This window comes from Magnusiomyces paraingens (genome assembly GCF_902498895.1).
Source record: "Magnusiomyces paraingens strain CBS 517.90 genome assembly, contig: contig1, whole genome shotgun sequence".
In the NCBI taxonomy this organism is placed as follows: Eukaryota; Fungi; Ascomycota; class Dipodascomycetes; order Dipodascales; family Dipodascaceae; genus Magnusiomyces; species Magnusiomyces paraingens.
Genome location: NW_022474067.1, coordinates 2482501 through 2501933, shown reverse-complemented (window position 1 = coordinate 2501933; position 19433 = coordinate 2482501). Strand labels below are relative to the sequence as shown.

The following is a 19433-nucleotide window of genomic DNA, read 5'->3' as shown; positions in this document are numbered from 1 at the left end:
TAAACCAATTTCAAGATGAACAGTGAATGGTCCTTAAACTACCCGTCTCATTTTTAGTTATGCTTTGTGATGTCCTCTCCAAACAAAAAAATATATATAAAATACCAAATTCAAATCCAAATTATATAGAATTATCAATATAATTGATTCCAAATATCTTTTTTTCTTAATCATGGTTTTTGCATGATTTCGTTAACTTTAAAAATTCCTAACTAATCGATTTATCAGCACTTTTATTTTGTTTTTTAGAACAAAAAAAAAAGCATATATTTTTGGGTCTCATATTACAAAAAAAAAAAAAAAAAATTGACATAATAACTTGTTGCAATAAACGAATATCTGGTGCTAATAATTAGGTAAAGGCCATTTTTTTGAGTTACTGCGATTTCAGTAAATGTTTATTATTATTATTATTATTAATTTTTTTTTTACAATAACTCAGAAACTTCATATAGAAACTTTTCATAATCAACTTGGATCACACCTGTACCAAAAGGATCCAGTTTTAGCAAAAGTCTTGAAGCTTGGTATTGATTAATACAAGAGCATACAAACATGTCGAGGGTGACACTATTAGCAGCGGATGGAGAGATGTAGTAACGTTTTGTTGTTTTGGGAGGTATTTGTCTTGGGTATAAGGTCCCCTCTGGGGCTGTGGAATTAAGATACTGGGTAAACTGGTGAAAGCCTTGGTTTTGTGCGAATGGAGAGATGAGCATATCATGGTCAAGATCGAGATAGTGGAAGATGTTTTGGATGGTGGTGAGAATGGACCAAAGAGAGTGGAAAGCATAGTTGTCTATACCTGGTGGGGAGGATGAAAGTGTGGGGCTGTTTGTAGATTCTGTAGAAAGTGAATGGCCTAAAGAGTATAAGGCTTCGATGGTTTCTTGTGAAAGCGTTTGTTCTGGGAACCCAAGAGCTGTGAATGCGGATTGGAGTTGTTTTTCATTTAGGATGAGGTTTTGTGCTATATAGTTTGAGTTAGAGGGTGAGTTTGATTTATTTATTTATTAGGAGGCTGAGCCAAGTGCTTAATTAATAATTTTTGAAAGATATCGATCGATAATACTTACATTGGTGGGAAACTGTAGAGAAGATAATAGAGATGCGATGATTTGATTTGACTCTTATTTGAGGGTCTGGAATTTCTTCGTAAATTCCATTTCCAGAAAAGGGTTCAGGGAAGTTCATTTTTATGATCTCTAAGAAGTAAATCGATTAAAGAAAAGAAGTGAGAGGAGTTGAAAAGAAAAAAAAAAAAAAAAAAAAAAAAAAAAGTACCAAAATAGAAGATAATAATTGCGTATTTGTAGGCTTAGAAGATCACGTGAATTTCATATTGTGGAAGAAAAAAAAAAGGGCCCATGATTTTTTTTTTTTTTTTTTTTTGGATTTTTACAACAAAGAAAGACAAAAAGTATGTGTACAATTAAAAAAATATACTATATTTAATATAATAAAAAACTAACAAAAAGAAGACATTATTTTTCAGTTGAAACCATTTTTATTTGGGGAGAACAGTGCCAGGCATGTAAATGACCTTGGGAACAAAGTAAGAGTTCTCATGAGTTGCCAGACCAGCGTAAGCATTGTACCAGGCAAGAAGTGATGTGATGATTCCAAAGTAACCACCAATCTTGTTGCAAACAGCAGTGTGACCCAAATGTCCAATTACCAAAAAAAGGAAAGTGATTTCAAGGAATAAGAAGAGTGAGAAAAAGGCGAGAGTAGATTTGACGGTAAGACAGAGCAGGATGGTAGTAAAAATGAGCCAACCTAATAAGAAAAAGCCCACCATATCATTCCATTCTCTAGAAGTTGCATATGCAGCACGAAGACCAAAAGCATCAGTTTCAAGAGCTCCCCAAGCAAGCCAGAAACCTCCATAAGATGATAGAGCAGTTGCACCGAAATTGTTTTCAACAACAACTTCCCACATACCTGCAAGAAGTTGAATAAATCCACCGTAAAAGAATGCAAGACCAACAACACCTGCAGGGTCAGAGACACCACGGGCACGGACATTTACCAGAGAGAGACAGAAAGTAGTGAGTGCGAAAGCAGAGAGACCAAGAGGACCTGGGTTTGCGAATTTGCGTGAGGGAGCTTCTGTTAGACCGACATTTAAGGAACCTCCGAAAGCGGCAATGAGGTCATGTTTGTAGACCTTTGTATCTCCAATGTGAAGAATTTCATTGCTAGGTCCAGAAGTCTGGATGCGAGAGATTTGAGGGGGTTCTGAGTCGTGGCTTCCCTGTTTTTCAAGATCAAAGTTTGACATTTTTGTATGAGTTGGTATTTAAGAAGGAGAGTTTTTTTTTTTTTTTTTTTTTTTTGATATATTAGATTAAGATATTAAGATATTATAATAAAATGGAATAGTAGAATAGAATAATAGAATAGAATGAGAAAAAAAAAGAAAAAGAAAAAGAAAAAGAAAAAGAAAGAGAGAATCTGGAGATATTTCAAAGTCTTTATATATATATATTTATTTATGTATTTATTTATTTATTTGAATAACCCCACACTCTCTTTTTTTTTATTTTTCTCCTCAAAATTAAGCTACTAAACAAGAATCCAAGTAACCTTTCAAATAAGCATAAAAATAAAAAAATAAAAAAATAAAAAAATAAAAAAATAAAAAAAATCTCATGATAATAAAAATAACAAAAATATTCTTTTTTTTTTTTCTTTTTTTTTTAATTTCCAACTTTCTTTCTCCGCAATACTTTCCACTCTCGTTACGTCGGGCTTGCGGGTGCTGGTGCTGTTTCTGCTGTTGCTGCTGTTGCTGCTAATATATTTGCTGTGAAAATCTATCACTAAAAAAAAAAAAAAAAAATTTGGCCCCCACCACATCCATCACAATGAGGAGAATTTTCCGTCACTACTAACAAACAAACAAATCAGTCAGTCAGTCAGTCAGTCAGCCAGTCAGTCAGTCAGTCAGTCAGTCAGTCAGCCAGCCAGCCACTTGTTTGTGTGTGTGTGTGTGTGTGTGTTTTTTTTCTTTTTTTTTTTTTTTTTTTAACCCCGCGCTGATTTTTTTTTTTTTCCCACTACATAACTCACCCCTCCATAAAAAAAAAATTAAAAATTAAAAAAAAAAAAAAAAAAAAAAAAAATTCCGGCGCGCGTCCCGAAAGCCCCGATTGGAATTTCCTTCCACCCAGACTTTTCCTTAATTTTATCATTAATTTAATATTTGTATATATAAAAAAAAAAATTTTTTTTTAACAAAATTAACAAAATTATTTTATATTCATTTATAAATTTTAAATCTAAATCCAATTATCCAATTAAAAAAAAAAAAAAAAAAAAAAACTCCACCTTCACCTCTATAATGATCACAGACCTTCTTTTTTTTTTTTTTTTTTTTTTTTCTTCTTATAACTTGGGCTGTAGACCTGAATGACCTCCTTCTAAAAGTTCTACCACGTGTAAAGCCATTCCATAAGAGGCCTCAAACCCCATACCTCCAATTCCATAAGCATGAACAATCACTCGACCAGAACCTTGTCCCTTATTCACACGTTCGGCTTCTACACGCGACCCACCGCGTCTGGCTGGCCGGAACCCCACGTTAACTTTGGCAATGTCAAGCCCTGCAGACACAGGTTGAGAACCCTGGGTAGATTTAGTTCCAACAAATACTTCGGGGAAATACTTGAGTGCACGGGTAGCAAGGGCTTCAACATCTGCATCAATCACATCTGCAACTGTACTCCCAATTTGCTTGGTACCACCCAAAATAAGTCCACCATCAAGTGGCCGTGGAATCACAAAAGTCCATTCCCCAGAGGCTACGTTCTGGTGAGTAATGGTCTTATGGAGATATGGGCATGTAGGCGGCACGCGCAGTAATAATGTCTGGCCACGGATCGGGAAACATGCAGGATCAAGTGAACCATCGTATTGTAACCCAGTAGCCGTAGCATTAATAACAGCTGCTGCAGTACCTGGCACAATTGTATAAGCTTCTTCGAGTGATGCAAGTTTACGTTGAATAAACTTGACGCCATAATGGAATGCTAGTCGGCGATATAAAAATGAAACATAGAGCGGAGCATTGACAACCCAGGTATCATAACCACATGCAAATGTAATTCCCTTAGGGAGTCCCTTTGTATCAAGGACATCAAAGTTAGGCATTTGTTTTGTGTAATGTTTTTGGAGACTTGTGTAGAGTGGAGATGGGTCATCGATCCAATCGTATCCGCGTACAAAGCGTACAGAAGATTCCGGATGTTTTGCAGAAAGTTCCTTTAAAAACCGGTATGTATGACGAGTGTACTCTGATTCCCGTACGTCTGAAATGTTGTGCGAGGGGAATGGACGGAAATGTGCGCCTGCCTTTGTGGATGTATAGTAGGGTGAATTGCCTCCAGATTCAGGAAGATACTCAGCCACAATCGTGACATCTGAGTAACCTTGTTGTTTAAGTACAAGAGCTGCCGAAAGACCAATGACTCCGGCGCCAACAATGACGATAGGTTGTGATTTAAGAGACATGTTTCTTTTTTATTTTTATTTTTATTTTTTTTGTAAAGTGAGATGTGTAGTTTTAACTAATTAGTTAAATACTAAAACTACCAAAAGACTGGCGATAACCGTGATATTTAAATGGAAGATTTCGAGCGCGCTTAAAAGAAAAACAAAAAAAAAAAAAAAAATTCCTGGTAGAAACCGTTGCCGCGCTTAGTCAGACTCCTATTTGGGTAATTGTTGCTAAGTCGCGAGATTTTTTTTTTTTTTTTTTTTTTTTTTTTAGTTTTCTCTCTCTTCCACACCAAAATGGAATCTTTTCAACCAAATGAACTTTAAGAATCTCCAAGTATGTATTATGGTATTATTATGACTAGATATTGTTTTCAATAGATTCTTTAGTATGGATATTGATCAATAAGTGTATCTTTTTTTTTTAAAAAAGAAAAAATTGTTTCTCAAGCATTTCTTTCTTTCTTTCTTTCTTTCTTTTTTTTCTTCTCTGGTCTTATCAGCGCGCCAAAAAAAAATGAAATCAGAAGTAGATTCAAACTTCTCTTTTTTTTTTTTTTTTTTCTTCTTATCTAAAATGAGTCACGATAATTGAACAAATAGTCTTTCAAGGCAGTATAACCATGGTATTCTTTTTCTTCTTTTTTTCTTTTCTTTTATTTTATTTCAACCAAATTTGGTTTCAGGTTGTCAAAGTGGGAAAAAAAAAACGGTGTAAACTACCGTTTCAAATGTGTTTGTTATTTATATTGTAATATCATGATGACAATTTGTTCATCTAGTCTAGTTATACTAACTAATATTTTTTTTCAGATTGGTAAAAAAAAAAAAAAATAAAGGTAAACTCTTAGCTAATAGTTATCAATTTAATCTTAGGAAAACAGTCGACTCATTTTATCTGGCATTAATTTTGTCTTTTTTTTTTTTTAACTCTCTTTAAGACTTCCCTTAACGGATGGGTTCGTACCGAAAAAACTTGCCAAAAAATCAAAAAAATCAAAAAAAAAAAAAAAAAATTTTTGATTTTTTTCTGCGTCGTATGTTGTTGTACCTCGATAATGAGCCGCACGGCTGTTAAAGTATTTCCTAATATAGAGCCTTGCATTAACAGAAAGTATTAACAGAAATATTTCTCGATAAATTAAAATAAAAAAAAATAAAAAAAAACATAAAATTTATCGCATGAAAAACTGCTCGTAAAAAAAACTTTTAATTTTTTATTTTTTTTTGGTTGATTTTTTTTAAGAAACCAAGAAACAGTACAATATTTTGTTTCAGTGCAAACAAATGGGTTAAATATAGAAACCTAAAATTGTTTTCAAATTCTTTTTTTTTTTCAAAGACATTAGGAGGTTCATTAATTACATGATTTTTAGTGAATATTTATATATAAAAAAAAGGGTAAAATGCAAAAAAAAAAAGACAAGAAATCATTATCATCATCATACTTTGTTTCTTTATTTCTTCTTTTCAGGTAAAACAGTGCCAGGCATGTAAATGACCTTGGGCACAAAGTAAGAGTTTTCGTGAGTCGCCAGACCAGCATAAGCATTGTACCAGGCCAAAACTGATGCAATAAGTCCAAAGTACCCACCAGCCTTGTTGCAAGCAGTGCTGTGGCCAATGTGTCCGATAGTCAAAAACAAAAAGGTAAGTTCAACAACAAAGAAAAGAATGAAGAAAATAAAAGTAGATTTAAGAGTGAGCATAAGCAACATGGTATTGAATAAAAGCCATCCTAATAAAAAGAAGCCCACCACTTCACTCCATTCACGATCAGAAGAATATGCAGCTCTGAGTCCAAAAGCTTTTGTATTAAGAGCAGCCCAGCCTAGCCAAAACCCACCATAGGAAGACAGAGCAGTGGCACCGAAATTGTTTTCAACCACAATCTCCCACATTCCGGCCAAAAGTTGGATAATACCACCATAAAAGTAAGCAAGACCAACAACACCTGATGCGTTAGTAACACCACGGGCTTGGACATTGACTAGCGAGAGACAGAAAGTGGTTAGAGCAAAGGCAGAAAGACCCAAAGGACCTGGGTTGGCAAATTTGCGTGAGGGAGCTTCGGAAAGACCAACATTCAGGGAACCACCAAAGGCAGCCATGAGTTCATGCTTGTAAACTTTTGTGTCGCCAATATGAAGGATTTCATTGTCTTGTCCTGAGGTTTGGATGCGGGCGATTGGGGTTCCGGTTTCTCCGGGGTAGTCTGATTGTTTTTCAAGGTCAAAGTGTTCTTGTGCTGCCATTTTTTTTTTGTTGGTTATGTGATTGAAAAGTATTTGAGAGTGTTGGATTTAAAAAAAAAAAAAAAAAAGTGTAAGTGAAAGATTTATTTTATTGAAGAAAAGTTATAATGATGAGAAAAGGAAAAGAAAAAAAAAAGAACTTTAAGGAAGAATCAATCTATATTTATAGTTTTTTTTTTTTTTTGTTTCCTATTAAACTGATTTACAAAAAATGGGGTAATACGAATATTTTTGAAAAATAAACTGGATTTAAAGAATAAAAAAAAAAAAAAAGCGGGGGAATGAAAGAATAAAAATAGAGTAAAAAAATAAAAATAAAAATTTAAATATGTTTTTTTTTAATTTGAAGACCTATAAGAAGCTTGAGTTTTTAGTGCGGATGTTGAAAACAAGCACAATTTTAAAGTGTGTCCTACTTTTGGGCGTAAAACAAAACTTTTTATGGAATAAGGTTATCCTATTATTCTATTCTATTTGATTTTTTTTTTTTTTTTAATTACAACAACTACAACAAGGAACAAGGAGGGGTGTACAAAAGGGTACAATCTTAAGGTATCTTGATGGAGGCTTGCAACAGGCCTTGAAGTACGTAAGTTTCTTCTATGGTCCTCCTTTCCCGGTGATTCTGCGGGGATAAGGCCGTGGTGGTAGAAAAGATATATATATATATATATTTTTTTTAGAAAAACCAAAGCTTCCAATTCTGGAAGTTGAAATTGTGATTTTACCATTAAGGGGATTGCATTGGCCACCTCAATTTTTATATACAAATAAGTTTTGGTAAAATCACTTTTTTTAAAGGTTTGGATTATTGATACTAGTAGTAGTTTTTTTGGGAGGGAGAATATTTTTTTCATATATATATATATATATATATATTCAATGTGATTTTGACATTAGAATGAAAAAAAAAAAAAAAATCTTGCTTAAGATTTATTCAATGTTAATAGATTTCTTTGTATTTTTTTAAATTATATAAAAAAAAAAAATTTTTAACCTAAGAAGATCATGTTATGTTGTGGAGCAGAAAAAGAGTGTATTAAAATGGGTGGTGATGATGAATTTTAGAAAAAAAAAAAAAAAAAAAAAAAAAAAGGACTTGAAGACTTGGCGGATTCATTTTATTAAACCGAATCCCGGATGGCCTTTTTTTCTTTTTTTTTTTTTTTTTTTACAATTTTTACAAAAATTTTTAATCAAAAAAAAAAAAATTAAAATTGAATTGAATTGAATTGAATTGAATTGGAGGGTCTATATTTAAAAATAAGGCCTTTTATAAATGAATGAGTATTAACATTATTATGTTGAGTAGTTATTCAAATTTCCTAATTTCTAACTTGAATCTTTAAAACAACATTCTATTCTTTTAAAAAAAAAATTAAATTGCTTAAAGATGTTTTTTTTTTTTATTCTCTCTCTCTCTTTTATTTCAATGTTTTTTTTTAATTAAATATAAAAAAAAATAAAAAGGAAAAAATAAAAAAAAATTTTCAAACAACAAATTCATATTGGTGTTCCGAACAAGGCCCGAAATATTGTCTTGATCACTGTCCCGCCGAAATTACTCCGAAAAAAAATCATTTTCTACGCGTGCAGTCTCAAGTCTACGCAAAGCTTTTCTTTTTCTTTTTTCCTTTTCTTTTCTTTTCAATCTTTTTGTTGATGACAAGATCTTTTAATTTTTTGTTTTTTTTTTTTAAAAAAAAAAAGTTCTAGTTTTTCCGTAGCGCGTGTGTTTGTTCTTTTTTTTTTTGCCATGGTTTTCATCGCCCTCAAGTTTTCATTGTTAATAATATGGAGGCATACATATTTAACCTAGGACCCTTCTCTCTCTCTCTCTCTCTCATGTTTCTTATGCATTACTTTAATTACATATACAGCAACAAAATTAAATCTATAGTTAATATAACCCTCTTTAAATTGAATAGGAGATATGTAAGTTTTGTTTTTTTTTCGGTGATCCTAATACATTAGATGAATAATCATTTCTTACTTTTCTTCCCGAAACTTTTCCCTTTTTTTTTAAAGTAAACTTCTTTCCAGTCTATAATCTTTTTGATCTTATACAATTTTTAGTTTAAAATCTAAAATCTGGTCAACTAGGCAGTTATTGTAATATCTCTTTTGTTTTTGTTTTTCTTGTAACATAAACATTTATATATATATATATATATATGTGTGTAACAGATATCCCGGAAAATTACAATTTTCAAATTACCATATTTGCATAAATAAACCGTTTGATCTACCCCATATTTTCTTTATTTTTATTTTCTTTTTTTTTCTTCTTCTTCTTGACAATGTTTTTTTTTTGTTCCTTTCTTGGTATTTGTTATAAAGACAAAAAATCTGTTTTTTTTTTTTTTTTTTTTTTTTTCTTGACGCAATAAGATGGAATTTAAAAAGAAAGAAAAGAAAACTGTCAAAAGCTTGGCCTCGGGGGGTTTTCTTCCAAATTTGGAAATAAAAAAAAAAAAGAAAAACCATAAATTGTTGATTGTCTTATATATATATATATATATATATATACCGATAAGCTTACCTTATTATTATCTTTATCATTTATTCATTTTTTTTTAAATAATAAACTTTTTATTATAAGAAAAAATGCTTTCTTGGTAATTCCCTTTTTTGTGTTAATAGATCAATTTTGAATTTATTTTTAACTTCTTTTTAATAAATTCAAATACTGTATAATTAAGCAATAACACTATTTCTTCTCTTTCAACTTATTATTTTAACTTGAAAAAATGAAAATAAAATTAAAAAATTAAAAATTAAAAATTAAAAAAAAATTTAAAAACTGTTATAATAACTCTTTTCAATTACATGCCTACTTATCTTAGCTTTCTTTTATCCCCATATTATTATATTATTATAATCATATTTATATAGTCATAACTACCTAAAAAAAAAATTAAAATTCTTTCTTCTTTCTTTCTCTCTTTTTTTTTTCTAGATTGCTTGGAGGGTTCTTTTTTTTTTTCTAGGCATGCGCTACTCCTCTTTCTCCCCGCTTTTATTTTTATAAAACGTTGGTAAACACTTTTTATTAAGAAATATAATTTCTGTAATCAAATATTGATTTATATAAATATATATATATTTTTCTTTTTATGAAAAATTTTTTTTAAAATTCATTGATTTTTTTTTTTTTTTTTTGCAATATTTCTAAACACCGCGGACAATTAATTTTTTTTTTTTTTTTTTTTTTTTTTTTTTTTTCTCCCCTCTCCCCACCTCCTCGAGAAAGAGAAATAAATAAGCCGCACGGCTGATTAGATATCACCAAATCAAGAATGCAATATTAAAACCAGAGAAAAAAAAAAATTTTGCATTTTCAGATTCTACAATTTCTCTTGAAAAAAAAAAAAAAAAAAAAAAAAACCTAAATTAAAAAAATAATATTCAAATTTTATTTAATAACTAAATAGTTAATTTAAACTTAAGTTTACTTTAAATCCCATGGTTTTCATCCCTTTTTATTGCACAATAAGTAAAATCGTTAGATTTTAAAAAAAAAAAAAAAAAAAAAAAAAAAAAAAAAAAAAAAACGATAAGACATTCATTAAGAGATTCATTACATAAGTTTATTTTCTTTATATATATATATATATTTTTAGAGCATTAAAAATTGCAAAAAAAAACACACATTTTACTTTTTGGGGAAAACAGTGCCAGGCATGTAAATGACCTTGGGCACATAGTACGAGTTCTCGTGGGTTGCCAGACCCGCATAAGCATTGTACCAGGCAAGAATTGCAGTGATGAGTCCAAAATAGCCACCAATTTTGTTGCAAACAGTAGTATGACCCAAGTGCCCAATGACCAAGAAAAGAAAAGTAATTTCGAGAAAAAAGAATAACGAGAAAAACATAAGAGTAGAGCGAACAGTTAAGCATAGCAGAAGAGTTGTAAAAATCAACCAACCTAATAAAAAGTATCCAACAACATCATTCCATTCACGATCAGTGGAATAGGCAGCTCTAAGACCAAAAGCTTTTGTATTAAGAGCAGCCCATGCAATCCAAAATCCACCATAAGATGATAGTGCAGTAGCACCAAAATTATTTTCAACAACAACCTCCCACATACCTGCCAGTAGTTGAATGAAGCCTCCATAAAAGTATGCAAGTCCTACAACACCTGAAGGGTTAGTGATGCCGCGAGCTTGAACATTGACGAGTGAGAGAACAAAAGTAGTTAGGGCAAAAGCAGAGAGACCTAGGGGACCTGGGTTTGCAAATTTGCGTGAGGGAGCTTCGGAGAGACCGACGTTAAGAGAACCACCAAAGGCAGCCATAAGTTCATGTTTGTAGACTTTTGTGTCGCCAATATGAATGATTTCATTGTCTTCGCCTGATGTTTGAATGCGGGCAATGCGAGGACCTGGTTGTTCTGGGATATCTGATTGTTTTTCGATATCGAAGTGATCTTGAGCTGACATTGTTTATTTTGTTTGTTTTTTTTTTTTTTGTTTTTGTTTTGAGGATGCAATTAGATAATTAAAAAGGATATTTTTTATTTGAATGAAATTAAATGAATTGATATTGAATAAGAATAGGAATAGGAATAGGAATAAGAATAAAAAAAAATATGTTTTACAATGTGAAATGTCAATTTGTATTTATACTTTTTTTTTTTTATTTTTGTAAAATGGTTTAACTTTTGGCGAAAAAAAATGGGGTAAATTTAATTTTTAGAAAGAAAGAAAGAAAAAAAAAGAGAGAGAGATTGATATTGAAGCGGGGAATGGAGAGATGGAAGTTTAAAAATAATAATAACAAAAAAAAAAAAAAAAACAAGCACAACTTTAAAGTATGAGGTTCTTTTGAGCGTAAAGTGGAATAAAGTTTATAGGGAGGAGAAGGAGGGTGAGAGAGATTGGTTATTAATATTGGTATTGGTAATGGTAATGGTAATGGTAATATATATTTCACACATAAAACTTCATGGCCTGTTGCATGTTTACAACTTGGGAGTTTTTATTTTTAAAATAAATAATAAAACTTTATACGAATTGGTTTTTTTTTTTTCAACTTAATGATATAGAAATATATTATTATTATTATTTTAGCAAAAAAAAAAAAAAAAAAATGAATCAACTACAAAAGCTTTGATTTTTAAATTAATAACTGGAGATTGTTTGAAAAGATGAAAAAAAAAAAAATTTGAAAAAGTAATTCCTAATATTTGTTTATTTTTTGTTATTTTTTAATCCCCGCAGTTTAGTAGTTTAACAATGAAAACATTTATTCTATTAAAAAAAAACAAAAGTCCTAATTAACTTGATTTTTTTTTTTTTTTTTTTTTTTTTTTTTTTTTGAATTAGTTTATTCACCAAAGATGAGTTATATTTGTGAAGAAAAATGATTTATTTAACCAAATATATACACAATTGATAAAAAAAAAAAATCTTATAGACGGAAAACTAGCTAATCCGTTAAATCCGATTTTCTTTTGAATAAGAAATAAAAATAAAATAAATAAATAAAATAAAAAACACCCCTCTCATATGAAAAGAAGAAAGCATTGGGGACAAATGGAAAAAAAAAATAAATAAATAAATGTATTCATTAATGGTTTTTTTTTTATTTTTTTTATAATTGAAGATGATTTTCATAAACAGTTATTTTAAATGAAATGATTTTAAATTGGTTTTATTTTTTTTTTGGTTGTTTCAATTGATCTTTTACTTAAAAGTTCTACAATTTTTTTTGATTCATGTTTGGTTAATCTTTTGTTAATGTTTAACCCAGTATTTTTTTTATTTATAATTATTTTTTGTTATTTGACATTTAAAAAAAAAAAAAAAAAAAAAAAACGGTCAAATTTTATTTTCTATTTCTTAAAAAAAAAAAAAAAAATTCCCCACAAAATTGTTTCTTTCTTCCCTCCGGATCTTTCTATTTTAGGGGAAAAAAAAAAAAAAAAAAAAGTTTGGTTCCGATATTTGTCTTAAATAGGAAATATAATATATTTTCAATATAATGTTAATCTCCGTATATATATCTGATTCTCCTTCTTTTTTTTTTTTTTTCTCATATTCACAAAATAAAAAAAAAATTTAATTTCTATCAATAACGTTCCATTTTAATCATTATTCAATCTTAATATCATTTATCTTCTTCTTCTTTAATCTTAACATTTTATTTTCAAAAAAAAAAGACCATTATTTTAAACCCATCTCATACCAAAGTCTGTTTCTTATTTTTTGAATCTTTGAAAGAGTCAAAGAAAAAAAAAATCCACACTTTTAAACCAACCCTGCTTACTTTTGTCTTTTTCTTCTTTTCTTCCTCCCCACTATCACCATCGCCAAGTCTCAAGTCTCAAGTCTACCTGTTCCAACCTCTTTTTTAAACACGTTAAGCGGACATTTAGTAGACGCCCTCCGGCCAAAGATGCCAGGCAAAGAGGGGCCCATCTGTGGGGTTCTTTTACTGTGGTAATTGAAAAAAACAAAAGTCTTTATTTTTTTATTTTTTTTTTTTGATATTGTATATACACATTTTTAACAATTTATAACAATTTAACAAATATTGTTGTTGCCTTGTGTGTGTTTGTGAAATGGACTTTTTTTTTTTTAATTGCAACAACTTACACAAATTCATCTTTAAGCTGTTGCAACTTTCTTAAAAAAAAAAAAAAAGTCCTTGTCTCCGAAGGCTCTCACGTTTTTTTTTTAAAAAGAATAAAAATTAGGATTTTTTTTTTTTGCTTTATTGTCCATTTGTGTTTCTTCTTCCCGACCGACCGATCAGTTAGTTCATGGATTTCTTCTTCTTTAATAGGCAGTGAAATAAAAATAAAATAAAATAAAAAGCCGTTTACTACTAATATATATATATATTTGGTTCATGTATGAAAGGTGCGTGGGGTAAATGTAATGTAACAATAACAATAACAACAACAACAACAACTACAACTACAACTACAAATGTCCATTTGTTATCCACATGACCCGGTACCCGTGTCTTTAGTACCCGACTTTAAAGCAGATTTAGAATTTTTAATATGATGATTTTAAATACTTTAATTAACATAATAAAAAAAAAAAAAAAAAGAAAAATGTCAATTGTTTGTTTAAAGACCAAAGACCTTGGATAATATGAAAGACTTACTAACATACTCCTTTAGTCCGCTATTTTTTATTTTTTTTTTTTTTTCGGTTCCTTGATATTATTATAATCATTATTATTATTGTTGTTGTTGTTGATGTTGATGTTGATGTTTTCATTATATCCGAAAACAAACTATCCTATTTCTAATCAGAAGAATCTCTACTTGTTTCATATATAAAAAAAAATTACAAATTACAAAATAAATCAAAGCTTTTTGATTGATGTTTAATAATAATAATAATAATAATAGTAATAATATAGTAATAATGGCAAAGGCCGCTCGGAGGAACTTCAAAAGTCTTCCTTTTTTTTTTTTTTATTTTAGAATTCCCACCGGAGCCTTGCGGGACCTTCTCCTGCTGGGCACATTGGAGGGGCAAAAAGGGAGGGGAGGAGGAGGGGGGGAGGGACAGATTTTTGGAGGGGCTGGTGGGAGAGAGAAAGTGTATGTGAGTTAAAACAGGTAGAAAGCAGTCAGTGATATTGATGATTATGATGATGATGATGATGATGATGATGATAATTATGGCCTTTTGGTGTAGCGTATTTGTGATCATTCAAGTCTTGGCATCGCGCAACTTTTTTTTTTTTTTTTTTTTTTTTTTTTATTGTTGATTGTCATAAAGGTGTGGCTGACTGGTTGACTGGCTGGCTTCCTAAGACATGCACTAAGCACGCGTTTTCTGTGTCCCACTCGGGTCCGAGTCCGGCTGCCACCGCCTTCTACATATATAAACGCTCATACACAAAGATACCCAAATAAAATTAAAAATAAAAATAAAAATAAAAGGCCCCGCCATTGAGAATATTTCTATGGTAAAATGAATGCCACCCAACCGATGGATGGATCACTCAAAGGAAGGAGGGGCAGCAGTAGGCTAGTCGGTTAATTACAATTATAATTACAATTATAATTACAATTAATTAATTAATACTGGATGGAAGAATGGCTTGTTATTGTTATTGTTGTCACAAAGTCTTGTAGCAAACATATACTTTAATACTTTAACCAAGACCTTTTAAAAACCTATATATATACACACACAAATGTTATATTCAAATTTATATACACACATCAATCTATCAATCTATCAATATATCAATATATCAATATATCTTTCCCCCACATTTTTTTAATTTTTCTCGCCTGATTTTTTTTTATGATGTGATATAATCATTTCTTTTGATAAAATAAATAAATAAATAAATAAAAAAGACTTGCTTTGGACCGAGTCCCGAATTTTAATCAGGCTTTGGCCCGAGTCCATTGGAATTTATTTATTTCATTTTTTAGAAAAGAAAAGAAAAGAAAAAAGAAAAGAAAAGAAAAAAAAAATACCCAAAGTCATAAATTTTTTTATTTTTCATTTTTATTTTTATTCTATTATCAACTGATTTTTTTTTATTTTTTTAAAAATTTTATGAGAGTTGTTTGCGTAAAACATATCTTTACTTAATTTCTAATCAATGCTCTAAAAATAAAATAAAATTAATTTTTTTTTTTTTTAATTTTTAATGTCACTCAATCAGCCTTGTTAGTATAACTCTTTCCCACCAAACACTCCCATCCAAAAATAGATTTTTATTTTATTTTATTTTAACAAAAACGCGGGGTAATTTTTTTTTTATATCTATATATCTATATATTAATATCTTAAAGTATGTTACAATGTTACAATGTTACAATGTTACAATGTTACAATGTAACGAATGAGTGATTGTATATATATTACACTTATAAAAATAAATACTGTACTAAAGAATCTGGAGAAATGGGAGGAAAAGTTTTTTATTTTCTGCTTTATTTTGTTGGTTAATCAATTTTTTTTTATACAATTTTACTACTACTTTAAACTGAAGTTTATTAATTTATTAATTTATTTAAAAATATCAAAACAAAATAAATAACAAAATAAAAAAAAAAAAAAAAATTGTAGCTTTACTTTTTAATTTTAATTCTTTTTTCTTTTATTATTATCAAATATAATCATTCATTAATTTTATCTATTAAAAAAAAAAAAATCTTCATTTCAAAAGAGAGTTATTTTTTTGTTCTTTAACAAAAATTAGAATAAGAATAAGAATAAAAATAAAAATAAAAATCCATTTCTTAAAAAAATAAAATAATCACATGACTAGGAGGGGTCAAATTGTTTCTTCTTCATAATCCCCCTCCCTTCTCTAATTGTATAAAAATCTTTCTCTCTCTCTCTCTATCCCTCCCCCTCCTTCCCCCCCACCTTTCAATGTGCCAATACTTTGAACTCTTCGGAGAAAAGTAATATCTAGATTTTTCCATCATTTTAACTTAAAAAGGGAAAAAAATAAAAAAAATATATATATATATTTTTTTTTTGCTGCTACTACTGCGGCTCATTTAAAGCTTATGCATAATGTATGGTCTCCCTTTAAAAAAAAAAAAAAAAAAAAAAACAAATTAACCTGTTTTTTCTGGAAGAAAAAAAAAAAAAAAAAAAAAAAAGGTAAGTACAGTGTATATACTGGGCTAGTAGTAAAAAAAAATAAAAAAATATAATTCTTAATTGCTTAATTGCTTAAACAAAAAAAAAAAAATCCTTACTCGCAAGATTAACTTTGAATATAACAAAAAAAAAAGTCTTGGTATTTGCGCGGGGTTCTTTTAACTATTCAAAAAGAAAAAAATAAAACTACATAGATGAAAAGATGAAGATTAAAAACAAAAAAAAGTAATTCTCCTCATTTTCAAAAATTCTATAAAGATGAGGTCAATTCTCATCAATGTTTCACTTTTTTTTTTTTCCTTCTTCTATTCTTCATTATCATAATTATCTAATTCAATCTTCAAATTCCTTTCTTACAATCTTAATTAAATAAATAAAAACAAATCTCTTCATATTCATATTCATATTCATATTCATATTCATATTCATATTCATATTCATATTCATATTCATATTCATATTCATTTTCATTTTCATATAACAACAACAACACTAATATCCTAATACAATGACCACCCAACTGGATCTCGAAAAACAAGGTTCTTACAACCTCGAAAACGAAAATAATGACCGCATTCACCGCATTACCACATCAAGTCATCAAGATCAAGAGGTTTTACACATTGGTGATACCAAAGTTTATAAGCATGAACTCATGGCTGCCTTTGGTGGTTCCCTGAATGTTGGTCTTTCCGAAGCTCCCTCACGCAAGTTTGCTAACCCAGGTCCTCTTGGTCTTTCTGCTTTTGCCCTCACAACTCTTGTTCTTTCATTGGTAAATGTCCGTGCTCGTCATATTTCAGACCCTGCAGGTGTTGTTGGTCTTGCATTCTTTTACGGTGGATTTATTCAACTTCTTGCAGGTATGTGGGAAGTTGTTGTTGAAAACAATTTCGGTGCAACTGCTCTATCATCTTATGGAGGTTTCTGGCTTGCTTGGGGAGCTCTTGAAACTGATGCTTTTGGTCTTCGTGCTGCATATGCAACTTCTAGAGAATGGAATGATATGGTGGGCTTTTTCTTATTAGGTTGGCTCATTTTTACTACCATGTTACTGATGCTTACTGTTAAGTCTACTGTTGCTTTCTTCTCATTGTTTTTGTTCCTCGATATTACCTTTTTGTTCCTTGTCATTGGACACTTGGGTCACACTGCTGTTTGCAACAAGATTGGTGGTTACTTTGGAATTATTACTGCACTTCTTGCTTGGTACAATGCTTATGCTGGTCTAGCAACTCATGAGAACTCTTACTTTGTTCCCAAGGTCATTTACATGCCTGGCACTGTTTTCCCCAAATAAAGTGAGAAAGTTATTTAATTTTTGAACTTTTTAACGCCTTGTTTTTTTTTAATAGTAATGACTTAATAAAAATATTTGATATTTTGATTTTATTTTTCTTTCCTCCCTTTCATTATTTCATTCTTTCATTCTTTCATTCTTTCACTTTTTTTTTTTGGTTTCTTTAGATTTTCTTTTTAGATTTTTTTTTTTTATGGAGATAAAGATACCTGGCATTTGAGTACCATATAAAGATACCCCCGTGGAGGTAACTGAAAAAAAAACAAACAAAAAAACAAACAAAATTGGAAATACCCAAACTTTTGTAACAAACAAAAGTATCTGAATACAAGATTGTTTTTATTTATTTATTTATTTATTATTATTAGTTCCCAGTATTATGATTACTCCGATTTACTTTACAAAGTTTCGCGGATACCTTCTCTACTAACAAAATTTTATTTTTATTTATTTTATTATTTTTTTTTATATAGGAGAAGGAAGGCGGTGAAGGACTAATTAATATTCAATAGTTTTTCCGAAAAACGTGGTGATCTACCATTAATTTTTTATTTTTTTTTAGTTGTACCCATTTTTTTTAAGGACTAATAATAATAATATTAAAGTCCCGAATCATTTATATTTGATATCAACAAACAATAAATAAATTAATTATCAGTCGGGTATTTGTTATTATCAAATTAGCAAAGACCGAAGATAAAAAAAAAAAAAAAAAAGAATGAATTTTTTTTTTTTTTTTTTTTCAAAAATAACGATATATTTTTAATGATCTCTATTTTAATTATTTTAACCAATCTATTAGACTTATTAAAAAAAAAAAAAAAAGAAAATACCTTTGTTATGTTTAAACAAACAAAATGAAGGCCAGGAAAAATTGGACTTATATACCGATTAGCAGCTATCACTACTACTACTACTACTACTACTACTACTCAAGATTTAAAGAAGGACTCGGCATGAGATTTCAAGAGCACCGAAGGACCGACCAGAACAATTTTTTTTTAAAGAGAACAAAAATTTTTTTTTTTTATCAACATTAAGTCTTTTTTTTTTTTTTTTTTTTTCATCTTAAGATATTTTTTTCCTTTTTTATTATTATTATTTTTATTTTTTTTCTTCTGAATAGCTCCGCAGCTCCGCCAGGCGCCACAAGTTTCTCCTTTTTCTAGGGGGGGAGGAGAAGGAGGGAGGGAGGGAGGGAGGGGAGGGGTTACTAACACGGGCACCAGTGAACAGTTTCACCGAAAACATTAATTAATGTTTTGAATGAATGATTAATTAATCCATAAATATTTTAACGAAATCATGATGGAACGGGCTCCCACCCGTAAGGCACCGTTTGAAGCGACCTCGGAACTTTTATTGTTGCCAATGAAGGGGAGAGAGAGAGAGAGAGAGAGAGAGAAATATTCAAATTTATTTTATTTTATTTTATTTTTTTTTTTTATTGGGAAAAATTTCTTCTCCCTTTCTCCCCGCTCCTTTTAATATGAAGAAATTTTTTTTTTCATTTGGGGACGGTCGACCGGAGGATTTTTTTTTTTTTTTTTCTTCTTATTCATTTAGGTTTATGTGATTAGTAAGAATGTGTATGTGTGTTGACATGACAACAGAATAACAACAAAAATAAAACAAGTAAGTGCTTGGTCACGTTATTAATATCTTTTAAAATTTGAAAAACGTATTAAGTATTAAGTTCTAAGTGATAAGTATTAAGGAAGAGCGAAGGAAGAACAGTCTAATTTAAAAATTAAAAGAAGGGAAACATTTG

General features: G+C 29.7%; 6 protein-coding genes across 6 annotated transcripts; 1 reads left to right on the top strand and 5 right to left on the bottom strand.

The window, feature by feature from the left end:
* Positions 1-428: 428 nt before the first annotated feature.
* SAPINGB_P000739 (uncharacterized protein) lies at positions 429-1194 on the bottom strand (the record flags this gene model as incomplete). Its single annotated transcript, XM_031995462.1, has 2 exons — positions 429-970; positions 1077-1194. 2 exons carry the CDS (start codon positions 1192-1194, stop codon positions 429-431), a joined length of 660 nt encoding a protein of 219 aa, XP_031851353.1.
* A 313-nt stretch (positions 1195-1507) lies between these two features.
* On the bottom strand, positions 1508-2284 carry SAPINGB_P000738 (uncharacterized protein; the record flags this gene model as incomplete). Its single annotated transcript, XM_031995461.1, has 1 exon — positions 1508-2284. One exon carries the CDS (start codon positions 2282-2284, stop codon positions 1508-1510), a length of 777 nt encoding a protein of 258 aa, XP_031851352.1.
* Positions 2285-3390: 1106 nt separating this feature from the next.
* On the bottom strand, positions 3391-4515 carry SAPINGB_P000737 (uncharacterized protein; the record flags this gene model as incomplete). The annotated part of the gene is made up of 1 exon (XM_031995460.1): positions 3391-4515. The coding sequence occupies one exon, from the start codon at positions 4513-4515 to the stop codon at positions 3391-3393; it is 1125 nt and encodes a 374-aa protein (XP_031851351.1).
* A 1442-nt stretch (positions 4516-5957) lies between these two features.
* SAPINGB_P000736 (uncharacterized protein) lies at positions 5958-6755 on the bottom strand (the record flags this gene model as incomplete). Its single annotated transcript, XM_031995459.1, has 1 exon — positions 5958-6755. One exon carries the CDS (start codon positions 6753-6755, stop codon positions 5958-5960), a length of 798 nt encoding a protein of 265 aa, XP_031851350.1.
* A 3655-nt stretch (positions 6756-10410) lies between these two features.
* Positions 10411-11202, bottom strand: SAPINGB_P000735 (uncharacterized protein; the record flags this gene model as incomplete). The annotated part of the gene is made up of 1 exon (XM_031995458.1): positions 10411-11202. One exon carries the CDS (start codon positions 11200-11202, stop codon positions 10411-10413), a length of 792 nt encoding a protein of 263 aa, XP_031851349.1.
* A 5668-nt stretch (positions 11203-16870) lies between these two features.
* Positions 16871-17662, top strand: SAPINGB_P000734 (uncharacterized protein; the record flags this gene model as incomplete). Its single annotated transcript, XM_031995457.1, has 1 exon — positions 16871-17662. One exon carries the CDS (start codon positions 16871-16873, stop codon positions 17660-17662), a length of 792 nt encoding a protein of 263 aa, XP_031851348.1.
* Positions 17663-19433: the final 1771 nt, after the last annotated feature.